The 15166-nt window shown below is 57.8% G+C and overlaps 1 protein-coding gene and 1 long non-coding RNA gene across 3 annotated transcripts in view; one reads left to right on the forward strand and one right to left on the reverse strand.

The window, feature by feature from the left end:
* Window positions 1-15166, forward strand: part of MYO5B (myosin VB) — a 329807-nt gene that overhangs the window by 296765 nt on the left and 17876 nt on the right. For both annotated transcript variants that reach the window (XM_070050187.2, XM_089305758.1), the window contains 8 exons: window positions 1096-1189; window positions 2377-2520; window positions 6696-6847; window positions 8341-8430; window positions 10289-10439; window positions 11793-12078; window positions 12565-12739; window positions 14746-14826. In XM_070050187.2, coding sequence (XP_069906288.2) covers window positions 1096-1189; window positions 2377-2520; window positions 6696-6847; window positions 8341-8430; window positions 10289-10439; window positions 11793-12078; window positions 12565-12739; window positions 14746-14826 — 1173 coding nt within the window. The remainder of the gene's footprint in view (window positions 1-1095; window positions 1190-2376; window positions 2521-6695; window positions 6848-8340; window positions 8431-10288; window positions 10440-11792; window positions 12079-12564; window positions 12740-14745; window positions 14827-15166) is intronic.
* The window catches only part of LOC138844022 (uncharacterized), a 36484-nt gene that overhangs the window by 3091 nt on the left and 18227 nt on the right, over window positions 1-15166 (reverse strand). The window lies entirely within an intron of this gene.

The following is a 15166-nucleotide window of genomic DNA, read 5'->3' on the forward strand; positions in this document are numbered from 1 at the left end:
GCTGGCAGTCACAGTGCCGCGGCCTGGGTTCCTCGTTCACTGGGGCAGCCAAGTCATTTGCCCGCAAGCGTCGGTTCATCGCTTGTCACAGCTGAGGATTCAGTGCAGTTGGCTAGGGAAAGGGTCCTGTGGCAGAGAGGGGGAGGGGTGGCCCGCAGGTTCCGCGGGACACGCGTGCACTGTGACGCAGCTCAGGAGAAGCAGAGTCGCGGCAGGGGACCCGGCCAGGGCAGAGCCCACTCGGAGCCCCACTGTGGGTTCACTCCGCGCCACAGCACCAGGCAGCCAGGCTGGCACTTCCGGTGCCTCTCAGTTGGAGGGTTTTGACTTGTGTTTTGAGATGAGTAGATCCTAACAGCTCTCCTTAGACTCGGTCTGCAGTAGCTGCAGTGCCTGCTTACGGCTGCAGCCCAGCCCTAACGACTGTCACTCAAGGCGTTTTCTAGGCTCTGAGATAGACGGCCACCCCCTGTGACCTCCCTGTCACTCTGTGTCACCCTGGCTCTCGGGATGACAGCAGGGGCTGCTGTCTCCTCTTCCTGCCCCCCCCCCCCAACGTCCACGGGAGGCGACTGGGACAAGGTGGCATTCATGACAACAAAACCCTCTTCCCCAAGGCTTCCTGTTCTGGTCCCAGTGGACTGGTTGGCACCCAGTGGCAACAGTTGCTAGGGACTGAGCAGTGACAGGAAGGCCAAGGCCACGGTCCTGCTTTTCTGCTGGGCCCAAGGTGATCTCGCTGACCCTTCCCGTGAGGGCTCCCTGCCCCTGCGTTCCCACCCATTCCGTCCAGGGCACTGCCCACACGTCCCAGGATGCCAGGCTGTCTCCTGGGGGGTTGGCATGGCAACCCCACGAGGCTTGGCTGGGAGAGCCCTGGGGTGCCAGAGAGCCGGGGCCTGGGGGAGTTTGCCCTCCTGCTGTGGCAATGACCGCTTCTGACTCATCCTCTGCTTCCTGGGCACCACGGCAGGGGCAGCACCGTCCCAGCCAGGTCTCTGAGCCAGTGTTTGCCGGACGGCAGCTGCAGGCCACACCCCGCCACCCGGGGCCAGGCTCAGCTCCCTTCCCACTCTGCTTCCTTCTGCTTTTCAGGACTTTAAAGAACTGGTAGAAAAACTGGAGAAGAATGAGAGGAAGCTCAAAAAGCAACTGAAGATTTACATGAAGAAAGTCCAGGACCTAGAAGGTAGCGGGGGGGGGGGGGGGGGGAGGCAGCGAAGGTGTGCCCGGCCACACCTGCGACACTTGCTTCCCACTGGGTTGATTTCCTGGTGGCTGGGCCTGGGTTGGCCACACGGTAGAGCTCAGACCCCACGAGCCCCACGTCCCCAGTCAGCCAAACGTGGAAGGAAGACGCTGAAAGTTGGGAGGGGGGCAATTGGGTGCTTCCTTTGAGCCTGGCTGTGCGGGCTTGGAGGATGTGGGGGCCAAGAAAGCAACCTGGTGCTCCCTGCCCCCAAAGGGCTTGAGGTTGGGAGGTCACGGAGACCTAGGCCCCGGGAGAGCCCCTTGGTGGCCACCTCTGCTCCTCCAGGCACTGGTGCCTGGTGCATCCCACCCACCCATCCCCCCCAACCCTCCACGACGTCCTCCCAGCTCTAACACAAAGTCTCCTGTCCAGCAGCCATCAGCACCCACAGTGCACACGGCCGACATGGCACCTGGCCCATTCTCGTGGTAAAGTGTGCCTGTGTGTGAACGCTCAGATGTGTCTCCTTAGCTAGCTGGTCCAGGGACAAGGTTGGGTACTCCTCCGTATCTGCTCCCGTGAGGGTGAATCTGGGTGCCCACCCTCCTCCCCCAGCTTCTCGGGCTGAGGGAAGGCCTGGGTGGGGATGGATCCCACCCATACCACGGAGACACCCCCCCCCCCCCCCCCAGAGAACAGCCTTCGCTGCAGACAGGGACAGCACCTAACGCGTTCCCCTGCCTGACCTAGGCGTGGGTGCCAGGCACAGCACCTTCCTGCACTGATACAGCCCTGCTCCACCCCTACAGGCCATAGGTGGTGCCTTGGCCTTGAACCCCTGGGACTGCACAGTGTGCTGCCCTGGTGGCACCCCTGTGGCCTGGCCACAGCCTCGCACATCCTCCCAGAAACCACTGCCTGGTGACACTGCTCTGCCTCCTGGCTGCCGCATGTCCCGCTGCCTTTCCAAGTGTCTCCCTGCCCCCTGTGCGGCGTGGCCCCAATGCCAGAGGCTGGGGCTCCTCTGCAGCCACTCGGGGCGTGGTTCAGGGGACATCTCAGAGTGTGGCGCTCAGAGAGAACGCAGCGTCCATTTCCAGACCTGGGTCCAGTCGTCTCCCCGCGCGAGACGTCCTGTCCCCGCCCCAGGCCCTCACGTGTCCTGTCTGATTCCCCCCGCTCAGCTGCCCAGGCGTTGGCCCAGAGCGACAGGCGGCGCCATGAGCTCACCAGGCAGGTGACGGTGCAGCGGAAGGAGAAGGACTTCCAGGGCATGCTGGAGTACCACAAGGAGGACGAGGCCGCCCTCATTCGGAACCTGGTGACAGGTCAGGACCCCCGGGCGCCCCCACCCCTTCACCCCCTCCTGCTGCTTTCCCGGGCACAGTCCACCCTACGCTCTGTTCCCCGACCCCCACCCCTGCCATGGTCCCTGCCCACTCTCCTCCCCCCTCCCATCCACCACCCCCAGCTGGTGCTCTTGGGCACCACCCAGTGCTAGCCCAGTCGAAGCTAACCCGCTGGCTGCACAGCAATGCGGACCTGAGACAGGGAGGCCCTGTTCTGGCTGCGGTAGACGGGGTGAGAGGGGAGCTGCCGGCGGCTCCCGCCCCCCCCCCCCAGCTGCAGCCTCGGCCCCCCTCCCTGACGAGGCTTTGTGTAGGCACCATGGCTTCCGCAGCGATGGCCAGGCTCCTGGAGCGCGTCCTGCTGCCGGCTGCTGCCCAGCCCGCTGCCCTCAGCACCTCGCTGACCCCTTCTCAGGAACGTGCTGTTTAAACTACACGGGGGAAACAGACTCCGCTCCGGCTCGGGGGCTGCGCAGCCTCTGACGGAGCTCTGTGGTCTGTACGTGCCGTGCGTACCACCCGTGCACGCAGGCTCTCGGGCTTCTGCCGGCCTGCACACAGCTGGCTCTGCTCACCAGTGTCCCCAGAGGGGACAGCACAGAGCTGGGAGAAGTGTGGGGCCCGGCGAGAAACACGGTGTCAGGCCACACTCAGACCTGCCCAGTGAGGTGCAGGGGGTGCTCATCCTGTCAGCACGGGAGGACCCTGGGGGCCTGGGGTCACACAGCTCACGGCGGGGCCCAGCAATGCTGCTCTCTCCTGGCCTCCATCCTCCAGGCAGGTGGCTGGGTCGGGCCTGGCCTGCCTGGTCCCCAACGTGCTCCCAAGGTTACCAGGCAGCTGGGAGAGGGGCCTGGTTTCCTCTGCTGAGTCAGAGGGGAGCCTCCTGCCCCCCGGGGCGCTCTCCTCTGCTGTGGGCAGGGCTGTGCCCCATGCTGCCCGCTGCTCCGTGTGTGCCGGGGACGGGCGCTCCCTTCCGGGGCTGAGGGAGCTGTTTGCCTCACCAGCCCTGTCTGTTTTGCCAGTGCCTGCACTCTCTCCTCTGCTCTCACCCCCCACCCAGCTCCAACATGGCCACCACCTGCTCTGTGCCCAGCCCAACCCAGCAGCACCTCTCAGAGCCAGGAGGTGGGGTCTTAGAGGAAAGAGCCATGCAGGAACGAAGAGCGTGGGCTCTGAACTCCCTTTTCAGTGCTTCCTTAGTGTTTCCATCTGTAAAATGGGCACAATGATTCCAACTGTGTTTGCCCCGTTACCTGGAATACATCAAAGGCAAAAGGGCTGTGGTAAAACTGCAAACCCTGGCCGGTGCCATGGCTCAATAGGCTAATCCTCCACCTGCGGCGCTGACACTCCAGGTTCTAGTCCCAGTCGGGGCGCCAGATTCTGTCCTGGTTGCTCCTCTTCCAGGCCAGCTCTCTGCTGTGGCCCGGGAGTGCAGTGGAGGATGGCCCAAGTCCTTGGCCCTGTGCCCGCATGGGAGACCAGGAGAAGCACCTGGCTCCTGGCTTCAGATCAGTGCAGTGTGCTGGCCGCAGCGGCCATTTGGGGGTGAACCAACGGCAAAGGAAGACCTTTCTCCCTGTCTCTCTCTCTCTCTGTCCACTCTGCCTATAAAAAAAAAAAAAAAAAAAAAAAAACTGCAACCCCCTGCTGAGATGTGAGGAATACAAGCGGTAGCTTCTGCAGGCGTGTTCGAAGCCCAGATGAGGTCACCACTGCCGTGGGGAAGCTTCTCTCAGGTTGTTGAGGGCTGGGGTGCAGACAGGATGGAATCTGACTGCCTAGAACTGGTTTTGCTTTAGCCATTTGGTCCAGGTGGCTTGCTTTTTTATTTTATTTTTTTGTCGTCTACCTATTACTGTTTTGCTGTGTATAAAGGTTACCTTCCCCTCCACTTGTCCAGTTAGATGTGACTGACCCAAGTTCACTTTCAGTGCCCTCAAGCAGGCTGTGTCTTATTCAAGTGCAGTTAGAACAGACTTTGGTTCTCTGGTGAATGGAACACTGGGTTCTCAGCGTCAGGGTTCACCGAGACCCCTTGTGCCGGGCACGTGGCTCCTCCTTGCAGTGAGCGTCAATCCAAAGTGTGCATTGGAGGGACGGTGTCACCCAAGGTCCAAGTGCAGGCGCTGGCAGCACAGCCCCACCCGAACTCAAAGTGGCCTTGGCAGCGTCGGTGGCCTCAGGCCAGGTCGTGTCTTACTAAGCTGCGTAGGAAAAGCAGCCAGTCATCCTCCCTGAGGACCCCAACCCAGCAGATGGCGTGCCCCCCCAGCCACTCCTAGGTACCTAATGGTGGCGTGTGGGGCGGAGGACAGTGGACAGTCGAGTCACTCTCTTCCCCCTGAGCCGCTCGCCTGGAGTCGGGCAGCCCGAGCAAACCTTGTGCAATCACAGGGTGTTCCAAGGCAGGACAAGCTGTTTACAGTCTGTACACGGGTCAGGCCTGAAGCAACAAATCAGGTTTGTTTTTTTCCTGAATAAATTGCTCTGGCATTCTAATTAGGGCCAAGGGCCAATCCACAGCCACCTGTTGAGCCCATCCACATGTTAGCCAGGTACCCAGGGTGCAATGGCCTGTGTAGTTAGCATTAACTGGAAGGATGCACTTGAGGGGACATATAATCCAAGTCCCAAGCGCAGGCACTGGCAGCACAACCCCAGCCCAACCCAAGAGCCCTGACAGAGGCTCAAGGATGCTGCCCCCCTGCAGGCAGAGGGGAGGGCCCTCCTCTGTCATTGCAAGCCTGGGGAGGTGCAGTGACTATTCCACGCCACCACCGCTGGAGAATTAGGCAGGCTGCCCGCAGCTTGCCTTGGCCTAGGAGGGGAAGTGCGCCACCTGCCACTCAGCCTTCCCCAAACCCGGGGGACAATCAGGCGTGGTGTGGAGCCCAGTGGAAGCAGGGTCTGACTTTACTGTAAAAGGGAGGTGTATATATAGCTGAGGTACAGAGCAGATGAGCGGATGCGGGCAAGGGGTGGGGTGTTGTGATGCAAAAGGGTCCTAGCCACTCCTATTGTACCACCTTAAGGATCCTTAGGCAGAAGCACCCTGGGGCTGGGGTGTTTGCTACCAGGGATTTGAAACTTAAAAGACAGGTTTTCAAGTTCGAGGCAGGCTCAGGAAGTTCCTCTAGGCCTCTCCGGATTCAGCCTCCCCCACAGGGAGGGGGCAGGGGGGCATGGGAAGTGAGGGGAAGTGCTCCTGACACCCAGTTTAGGTGGACGTGGGTGAGTGTAATGAGAGAGGGCCAGGCATTGGAGATACAGTGTGGGCTGCAGTGAGACCCAGGGGTACCGTCTTCACTCGTCATCTTGTCTTTGCGCCAGGCCTCCCCCAGCCTCTGGGCTCCTGTCCCCATGGTTGCCCTAGGCCTGGCTCGCGAGTTTCCCAGCATGCTCTGGAAGTGAAAGCAGTGTGACAGCTTCTCCCTGGCCCTCCCGAGGCTTTAGCAGAGAGGGGACAGCGGACCGAGCTTGTGTGTGCGGGTCTTGCCAGAGCAGCCCTGGCCCAGGAGTAGGGGCGTGGGCTGCAGGGGACAGCAGCTGGGGGAGGGCGGGGGTGGCTGTGACCTGCTCCACCCGTCTGCCTGGGAGGATTCAGGGCCAGCGTCACCAGGTAATCTGTCCCTAAAGTGACAGCCAAAGGTGGCCCCAGCCTTCCCTGTGCATGGCCGACTGGCTTTCTCTTTGGGAACACAGGATTTGCCCAGTTCTCCTGGGGCCAGCCCCTACATTCTGCTGCAGGGAGCGGTGGTCCCCAGGAGTCGAGGGTTCTCGCCAAGTTGGGGAGCCCTGTCCTGTCTGCAGCCTGCCTCTGGCCTCCTGGGGGCTAGGGCCCCTGTGTCTGCGCGTAGCTCTGGGCTCTTCCTTCACAGTAAGAAGGAGGCGTCGGGGCCTGTTTCAGTGGTGCAGGGCGAGCCCTGAGCCACGTGGTTTCATCTTGGTTTTCTGCTGCAGCGTCCGAAAGCGCTGGCCATTGGGGCCGGAGGGCGTTTGTGTAGCTGGCGGCTTCTCCCCAGCTTCCCTCCCAACCCTCTTGTTCCTAGACGAGCTGCCAGGAGTAGTTCTGGGAGAGGGCTCCAAGCCCCGGGTGTCGCCCCCTCCCCTGTCTAACCCTGGCCGTTTGCTGCTGTCCTTGCTGGCAGACCTGAAGCCACAGACACTGCTGGGCACCGTGCCCTGCCTCCCCGCCTACATCCTCTACATGTGCATCCGGCACGCGGACTACACCAACGACGACCTCAAGGTGCACTCCCTGCTGACCTCCACCATCAACGGCATCAAGAAAGTCCTCAAGGTCAGTGCCCCTGCAGAAAGCTGGGCTCAGCGCGGCCATCCCCCCACTGCTGCTTCTCTGTGTCTGGGTTTCGGGGTGGCGAGTGAGGCACCTGGGAAGCCAGGAGGCTCGGACTCAATGAGGCAGGAAGCCAGAAATCCGGAGCAGCCCTCCAGGGCTGCCCAGTGCCTGCCATGCTTGGGCCTGCCCGCTGCTGCACAAGCTGGGGAGACGTCCTGCTACAGCCAAGGGCTGGGGGGGCCTGGTCCTGGTGAAGCCCCAGCTGGAGCCCAGCCCCCTTCACCTGTCCCCTGGGCAGTGCTGCTGGCGTTCCTCAGGGGCCGCAGTGAGGCAGCTGGGCCAGGACGGGGCTGCCCACAGGCTGTCGAGGCAGCTCGGAAACGCACGAGGCTCTTCACGGCCGGAGTGGCGGCCCCGGTGGGAGCAGAGTAGCTTGCAGGGAGGTGAGTCCTGTCCGCAAGGGGCCAGGGCCAAGTAGGGGAGAGGGAGAGGATGTTGTGTCTCCTAGCAGCCCAGGGCTCCACTGTCACTGCTGTTTTCTCTGTTTCTTTTAAAAAAAATATTTGAAAGGCAGTGTTAGAGATTTTCCATCCACTGGTTCACTCCCCCAAATGGCCTCAATGGCCAGGCCGAAGCCAGGAGCTTCACCCAGGTCTGCTTTCCCACAGACATCAGCAGGGAGCTGGGTTCCGCAGGCAGTTGTATCCGCTCGTGGCTCCACATTCTGGAGACTCTCAGACCTGTGTCTCGGCCTTGACCTCTTTCAGGAACAGCAGGCGGGGTCTCGGTCAGTCTGGGCCTGGCTTGGACTGACTGCTGATGTCACCTCCCCAGGGCGGCCTTCCCTGATCCTGAGCCCAGTTAGCAGGCCCCAGCCCCACTGGGCCCTTTGTACTCAACTCCTGTCGCATCATCACAGCTCATCCGTGCTCTGCCCTTGAATCGGTGCCAATGCGTCTCTGCCCGACCAAGCACCCTGAAGTCGGGGGTTTCAGTCAAGAAACCGCTCTCGGGGTTGTTGATGGCTCCCCCCACCTTAGTTATGGTTTGTAGCCATTTTCTAGAGTGGAAGCCACTGGACAGCTGGCCTCTGGGTAAATGGGACCCCAAATTATTTCACTGGCACATGCCCTCCCGTCCCCTGAGTTGGAAAACAGGCAGTTCTGACCAGGGCAGGGAGCCCCAGTGGTTAGAGCAGGGTCCAGTCTCATCGCCGTCACTTCACTCTGCATGCTTCAGCCATGGGAAGCGGTCGGTCTGTTGCATGTGTGTTCCTGTGTGTGCACCCCCGGCTGGCGACCAGGAAAGGGGTTCCGGGTGCCACCCCTGCAATCTCTTGGCAGTGGGTCTCCTCTTGGGGACCAGCAGGGGCCCTGCCTGCATCAGGGCTTCCGTGGAGTGCTGGATGGGGTGCAGGATGTGGGAAGAGGCCCGAGTAGGCATTTCAGCAGACAGGACCACTCAGAGCTGGGGGTGTCCTCTTCTTCCCCCAGAAGCACAATGACGACTTTGAGATGACGACCTTCTGGTTATCCAACACCTGCCGCCTGCTCCACTGTTTGAAGCAGTACAGCGGGGACGAGGTGAGTGAGCGGCTGAGTTCCCGGGAGGCATCCTGGCTCCGTCCCGATGAGTTCCAAGGCACTGTGCGTCCTCAGGAAGGGGCACCTGCTGGGGCCTCAGGCGGTGGGCAGCACTAACCATGCCTGGAGACTGGAAGAGGGAATGAGGCAGGACGTAGGAGACCTGCTCGAGGGCCCCTGCTGAGGACGCCTGAACCAAGTCAGTGGTAAGAGAGGGGAGTGAGCTTGCTGAGCCCGTCCATCCTCAGAGGGCCCGGGTGACCTTGTCCTGCTGAAGCCACCTTAGGACAGCCGTTTCCGTAAATGCCTATTTCAAGATGGACAAAGATGGCCACAGGGGAAGAGCACCCAGTGGCCAGGACAGTTGTACAGACTGACCCAGAAGTCCGGCTTTATGCTCCCAACCACACCTGATGGCTGGGCCTGCGCGCCTCTTTTCACGCTCCATGCCATTTGACCTCCAGGCCCCAGGAGAGCTCCTCCGTGCTGTGTTCAGCCCGTGACCTGGTTACCCGTGCCACACTTTGAAGCGTCCCAGCTGCCTCCACACCGGCCCACTCCCACATCCCTGGGCGTCCCTCGGCCTTTCCGTTCTTCCCTTCCTTGCCCAAACCTTGCCGCCCACCCTTCGCAAGGCAGCGTCAGCCAAAGTCGTGCAATGGTTTTGAAAGCTTTTTTCCACCTCTTGTGCCAGGACAGATTCTGACAGGTTCTCCGCCCTGGGATGACACAGGGCTGTGCCACCCCGGCCGGTCCTACCTCTGGGACATGGCCGCGCTCCGTCTCTGCCGGGAGGTGGAAATTCTGTGGGCTCACTTGCTTTTACAATGGAAGGGGGGGGTGGGCTGCAGGGCACAGAACTGTCCTTGGTTTCAAACCAGAGGCCTCTGTGACGTCACATCGTACACAAGCTTTGCAAGTTCAGAACTGCACGTGCCACGTGGCACTGAGGCTCACCGCTCCACCTGCTGAGAGAGGTTCTGAATGGGGCGGAGGGGAAATACGTTAAGGCCAGAGCAGGACCAAGAGCTCCTTCTCTTAGGCTGTCCTCACGTGAGCTCGGGTTCTCAGGGACGAGACTTGAACCCACAGCGTGACTGGCTCAACGTAGTCTGCCGACGAGGAACGAAGGAACCAGTCTGAGCACTCACACTTCTGCCCTCTTCCATCCGTGTGTGTTTTCAGGAAGACTTTCGGGATGTGACACAGGACAAGAGCTTTGCTAGGGCCACCCTTTTGAGAGCATGGGTCGTACGTGACCCGTGGCTCCCCTTAGCCTGAATACAAAGGACATTGGTCATATGAATCCTTTCGGGACCAGCCATTCTTTTAGCTTACATGTTACCTTGTGAATGTAGACGGCCAAGAGGACAGAGCACTGTGGCTATGGAATCATTTCAATCCATCTGTTAGTTCCAATATTTAATAATGGGATCCATCCAAAATTTCTCAGTACACAGACATAACCTGGTCCCTGGTAACACTCCTTCAGGCACTGTGTCTCATCTAACCTTTTAGGGTAACCTGGTACATTGGGGAGAGCACTTCGGTGAGCAGTTTAAAAACATGGGCCCCTCTTTCTCTGGGCCTGGTGTCGGTCTGTTTTACTACCTTAGGGAAATCAATTCAGGGATCTGCGCTCCGTAATGCAGACCTTTTCCATTACACACTTCCGACTTCTCGGCCGTGGTATATTTTTACACTGCCTTCAAGTTCAGGGCCATCAGTGAGGTCTCAGAGAACTCTCAGGGCTTTCTAGAACATCATACAGGTAGTTCCACGTAGAGAGGGCTGGGTGGGGCCCCATAAGGAGCACTGAGCCCACGGATCTCGGCAGCGCCCGCCTCTTCCTCTGCAGGGCTTCATGACCCAGAATACGGCCAAGCAAAACGAGCATTGTCTTAAGAACTTCGACCTCACCGAATACCGCCAGGTGCTGAGCGACCTTTCCATCCAGATCTACCAGCAGCTCATCAAGATCGCCGAGGGCTTGCTGCAGCCCATGATAGGTGAGCTGGTGGCAGCACGGGGTCTGGAACGAGGGGAAGCTGGGCTGAGCTCGCCCTGTCTTCAGGGAACCGGACACACATGTGCCCTTGACGAAGAGTGTGTGGGAAAATGGACTTACTGACCTGCATTTACTAACGTGCGTTTTCCCTGAACACTGTGGAGACCCCTTGTTTTAGCCACATCCCCCAGAAAGCCAGGACCTTCCCCCATGATGCTGGGGTTCTGAGTGTACAGACGCGTGTCACTGCCTCTTCCTTTACCTCTTTTACTGTGAGATGCTCTATTCCCCCCACCCCAAACAAGCTAATTTTAATAGGTAATTGATGTAAACTCACAGGGTATAAATACATACACGGTGGGGGAAAAAGACTCCTCTGGCCGGGTGCGGACTCTGTTCGTGCAGAAAGCAGTAAGTGCGCTCCTGTGCGCGCGCTCGCCGAGCGCCCACTGCCCCTCGCCTGGAACGCAGCAGTGCGCTCGTGCACTGAGCACGCAGGCCCCCGAGCCGGGCACTGGGTGCAGCTGTGTTAGGTGATGCAAGGCGATGGCTCCAGCTGTGTTAGGTGACGCAAGGCGACCGCTCCGGGAAGGCTGAGGGGGGAACTTGAGCCTGAGCCTGTGTGTGATGCCTCCCGCCTGGGTTCTCACAACACACGTAGCTTCCGGGTGAATGCCGAATGGGACCAATCCAGGCATACGTCTCCAGGACAAGGTCCGTTCCAAATGCTCCTTCCTGTCTGGCCATCTGGGCACGGGAATCTGGAAAAACTTCGGATCTCAGAACAATGTGGTGGTCAGGAGCGCAAGTGCTGGAGCCACACCTGGGCTGGGATCCTGGCCCTGCCACTTCTAGTAGCATGACTTTGAGGCAGGTTATTCAGCCTCCTTATGCCTCAGTTTCCACACTGGTAAAATGGGGCAGCATCCTCTATAGATGCAAAGAGGTATTGCAAGTAAAGCACTGGGGCCTAGCTCAGTGCTGCTCCGTGAGGGTGATAGCTGGCCACGCAGCCAGTGGCTGGGCCGGAGCTATACCCAGGCGGCTCGGTTCAGGAACTCTGGGCCCTCGGCACACAGTACAGAGCCAGCCTGACGCCCGCCCGTTAACCTTGACCCATCGCCAGTCAGTCTTAGGGACAATCTGGTCCAGAGCTGTCGCATTCCATCTAGAGGCTGATGCGTTAGAAAATTCTTTGCCAAATGTCCTAAGTTCCCGAGCATGTCAACACCGTACACCTTTGTACACCTCCGGACAGTGTCCCTGCCCAGCCGCGGGTACTGCGGGATCTCAGCAGGCCAAAGCCAGGTCTGCGCTGAGCGCCCAAGTTTCCCTAACCGTGCTCCTCTCGCAGTTTCTGCCATGCTGGAAAACGAGAGCATCCAGGGGCTGTCTGGGGTGAAGCCCACCGGCTACCGGAAGCGCTCCTCCAGCATGGCGGACGGGGACAACGCCTACTGCCTGGAGGCCGTCATCCGCCAGATGAATTCCTTCCACACGGTCATGTGCGACCAGGGCCTGGACCCCGAGATCATCCAGCAGGTGTTCAAGCAGCTCTTCTACATGATCAGCGCGGTGACCCTCAACAACCTGCTCCTGCGCAAGGACGCCTGCTCCTGGAGCACCGGCATGCAGCTCAGGTGAGGGCCGGACCACCCGCGCCAACGCTGGCCGGCCCGACTCCCGCCGCGCCGCTCGTCATCACACGCTGGGGCAGGGGCTCGGTAAACACGTTCCTAGCTCAGACGTGTCCACATCCAATCTGAAGGCTGAACACCACAGAGAGGTCAGAGAGAGATTAGTGATTATGGCAGGTTCTTGGGGAGGCCGAAATTTGTGAATGTTTCCTAGGAATTGTTTTAATTTGATACATTGAGTGCATTTTTCCCCATTCACTGATAGATTTTGGGTATTTCACTTGATTTTTAAGCACCCATTGATTCATATTTTTATTCTAAACTCAACAAATAGCTCCTGAGCATGGGGCAGGCTTCTAACCATGTGAGATAATTAGCGAAGGTGACGAGAATGGTGACATAAGTGCAGGCAGCCTGCGAAGCCAGCTCGTGTCCTTGTCCCTGAATTAGGACCAGCTTAACCCTGCTCGCTTTTTACCCGTGGCTAAGGTACAACATAAGTCAGCTTGAAGAGTGGCTACGGGGAAGAAACCTGCACCAGAGCGGAGCTGTCCAGACCATGGAGCCCCTCATCCAAGCAGCTCAGCTCCTGCAGTTGAAGAAGAAAACCCAAGAGGATGCGGAGGCCATCTGCTCCTTGTGCACCGCCCTCAGCACCCAGCAGGTGGGCCAGCCCCGGGCAGTCAGGGGCGCCTGGCGCGCACTCGGCTTCCCCTCCACAGCTGTCCTGCTCGGGTTCTTTCTCTGCTGTTGCTCTCCCAGCCTCTATCACCCTTCGTGATACCATTCCCAGGGTGTCCTGGGCGAACCGGAGGCCACTCTGGTCTGTTCCGTGGGATGCCTCTGACCTCCCCTGCTCACTTAGGATAAGGCAGTAAGCCCACAAAATGTCAAGCTGTGGTAAACGCTTATTGTAAGCAATGCATTCTGCATTGTTTATTACCTGGAAATTTAATTTTTTCCATTATTGGCAGCATCAAGCATCTGCTTTCTTTACAACTATGATTATGAACAAAAGCTTTTTTATAATTAGGTTTTTTTTTAAAGATTTATTTATTTGAAAGGCAGAGTTACAGAGAGGCAGAGGCAGTAAGAGGTCTTCCACTGCTGGTTCACTCTTCAAATGGCTGCAATGGCTGGAGCTGCGCTAATCTAAAGCCAGGAGCCAGGAGCTTCTTCTGGGTCTCCCACATGGATACAGGGGCCCAAGCACTTGGGCCATCTTCCACTGCTTTCCCAGGCCATAGCAGAGAGCTGGATTGGAAGTGGAGCAGCTGGGACTCGAACTGGTGCCCATATGGGATGCCAGCACTGCAGGCAGCAGCTTTACCCGCTATGCCACAGCTACAGCCCCATAACTATGCTTTCAGTATGGTCATATTTTTACCTAAGACTCCATTTACATTATTTTAAATGAAACCAGTAAAAACCTAGAGACATCTAACTCTTACTGTCCTTTTCCCCCTAAAATTGCATTTACACTGTGACGCAGCTGCAGTCTATAAAAATATAAATGCTGCCCACACACAGGCAGACCTTGCCTCCATCATAAGTGTGTGTGTTTGGAAATGGATCTGAGACCAGCATAAGGAAACCAGACTCTGCAAATCAAGTGGTGCATCTTCCTCCCGATCAGCACCTACACAACGGCAAAATCCAAACTCAATATAGCAAAGTAGACATCCTTCTCTTACCTCCTCCACCAGCTACTAAAAATGAAATAGCAACCTTTTAAGAAAAAAAAAAAACTTCCTTCAGTAAATGTACTGAAAGCCTTCCTCCTTTATAATATACACATATATAAATATCTATTTTACTTTCATAAGTTGACTTCTAGGCAGGCTACTTCCAGACAACTGGCAGGCAGACAAAAGATGGTCTTCCATTCAAGGAGGGAGGGAGTATCACTGGGAGGGGTGAGGCAGGGGGCGGAAGAGTAGTTGGGCGTTGTCAGACAACACCTCTCTCACTGAAGGCAGGAGCCCCACCAGTCTTTTGGGGGAAACCTAGTAGGTAAGAGGCAGAGGGTCCCAGGCCACAGTTCTCTAAACTCCTCATTGTCTATGAACCACCAAACGTGGGGTGTGAGGTATGCAGGGGACAGGGATGCCGTAGGAGGACGCGGGCCCACTGGGCAAAGGCGTGGACTCCTTTCTCGCGTTAAGGATCAGTCCAGGCCGGTGCCGCGGCTCACTAGGCTAATCCTCCACCTAGCGGCGCCGGCACACCAGGTTCTAGTCCTGGTCAGGGCGCCGGATTCTGTCCCGGTTGCCCCTCTTCCAGGCCAGCTCTCTGCTGTGGCCCGGGAGTGCAGTGGAGGATGGCCCAAGTGCTTGGGCCCTGCACCCCATGGGAGACCAGGAGAAGCACCTGGCTCCTGGCTTCGGATCAGCGCGGTGTGCCGGCCGCAGCGCGTCAGCCGTGGTGGCCATTGGAGGGTGAACCAACGGCAAAAGGAAGACCTTTCTCTCTGTCTCTCTCTCTCACTATCCACTCTGCCTGTCAAAAAAAAAAAAAAAAAAATCCAGCTCCACCTGTGGGCAGTGTGGGTCCTGTCTGAAGAGGACAATGCTCTTGTCCGGACGTCATGTGTCCTGGATGGCCCGTTAAGTTCCAATGTTGTGTTGTGTTCATTTAGCACTGTGCTAAACTTTATTTTTATTCCAACAGATTGTCAAAATTTTAAACCTTTATACTCCCCTGAATGAATTTGAAGAACGGGTAACAGTGGCCTTTATACGAACAATCCAGGTGAGTTTAAAAATATTAATCAATGTTATAAAGTCTTAGTCTAAAACTATAAAGCAAGTTGAAGATTCTAATCCTTTTAATACTGGTCTCATGGGATGCTAGAGGGCCCCAGTGTTCCTAGGCATTCCACTTGGGTAAACCTGTCACTCACGACACACACAGCACTGAGCCTGCAAACGCTCTGGCCCCCGCATTTTATACAGTCTTAGTTAAATATTTCACAAAGTAAGCATATCATGAGCTCATACAGATGGAACTAAGGAATGTTCTTTTAAGAAAACAGTTTGCGCTCTTAAATCTTATCTCTTAAGACTTGGAATATATGCCCTAAGAAACAAGC

This window comes from Oryctolagus cuniculus, chromosome 10 (genome assembly GCF_051225735.1).
Source record: "Oryctolagus cuniculus isolate XC-2025 breed Fujian yellow rabbit chromosome 10, ASM5122573v1, whole genome shotgun sequence".
Lineage (NCBI taxonomy): Eukaryota > Metazoa > Chordata > Mammalia > Lagomorpha > Leporidae > Oryctolagus > Oryctolagus cuniculus.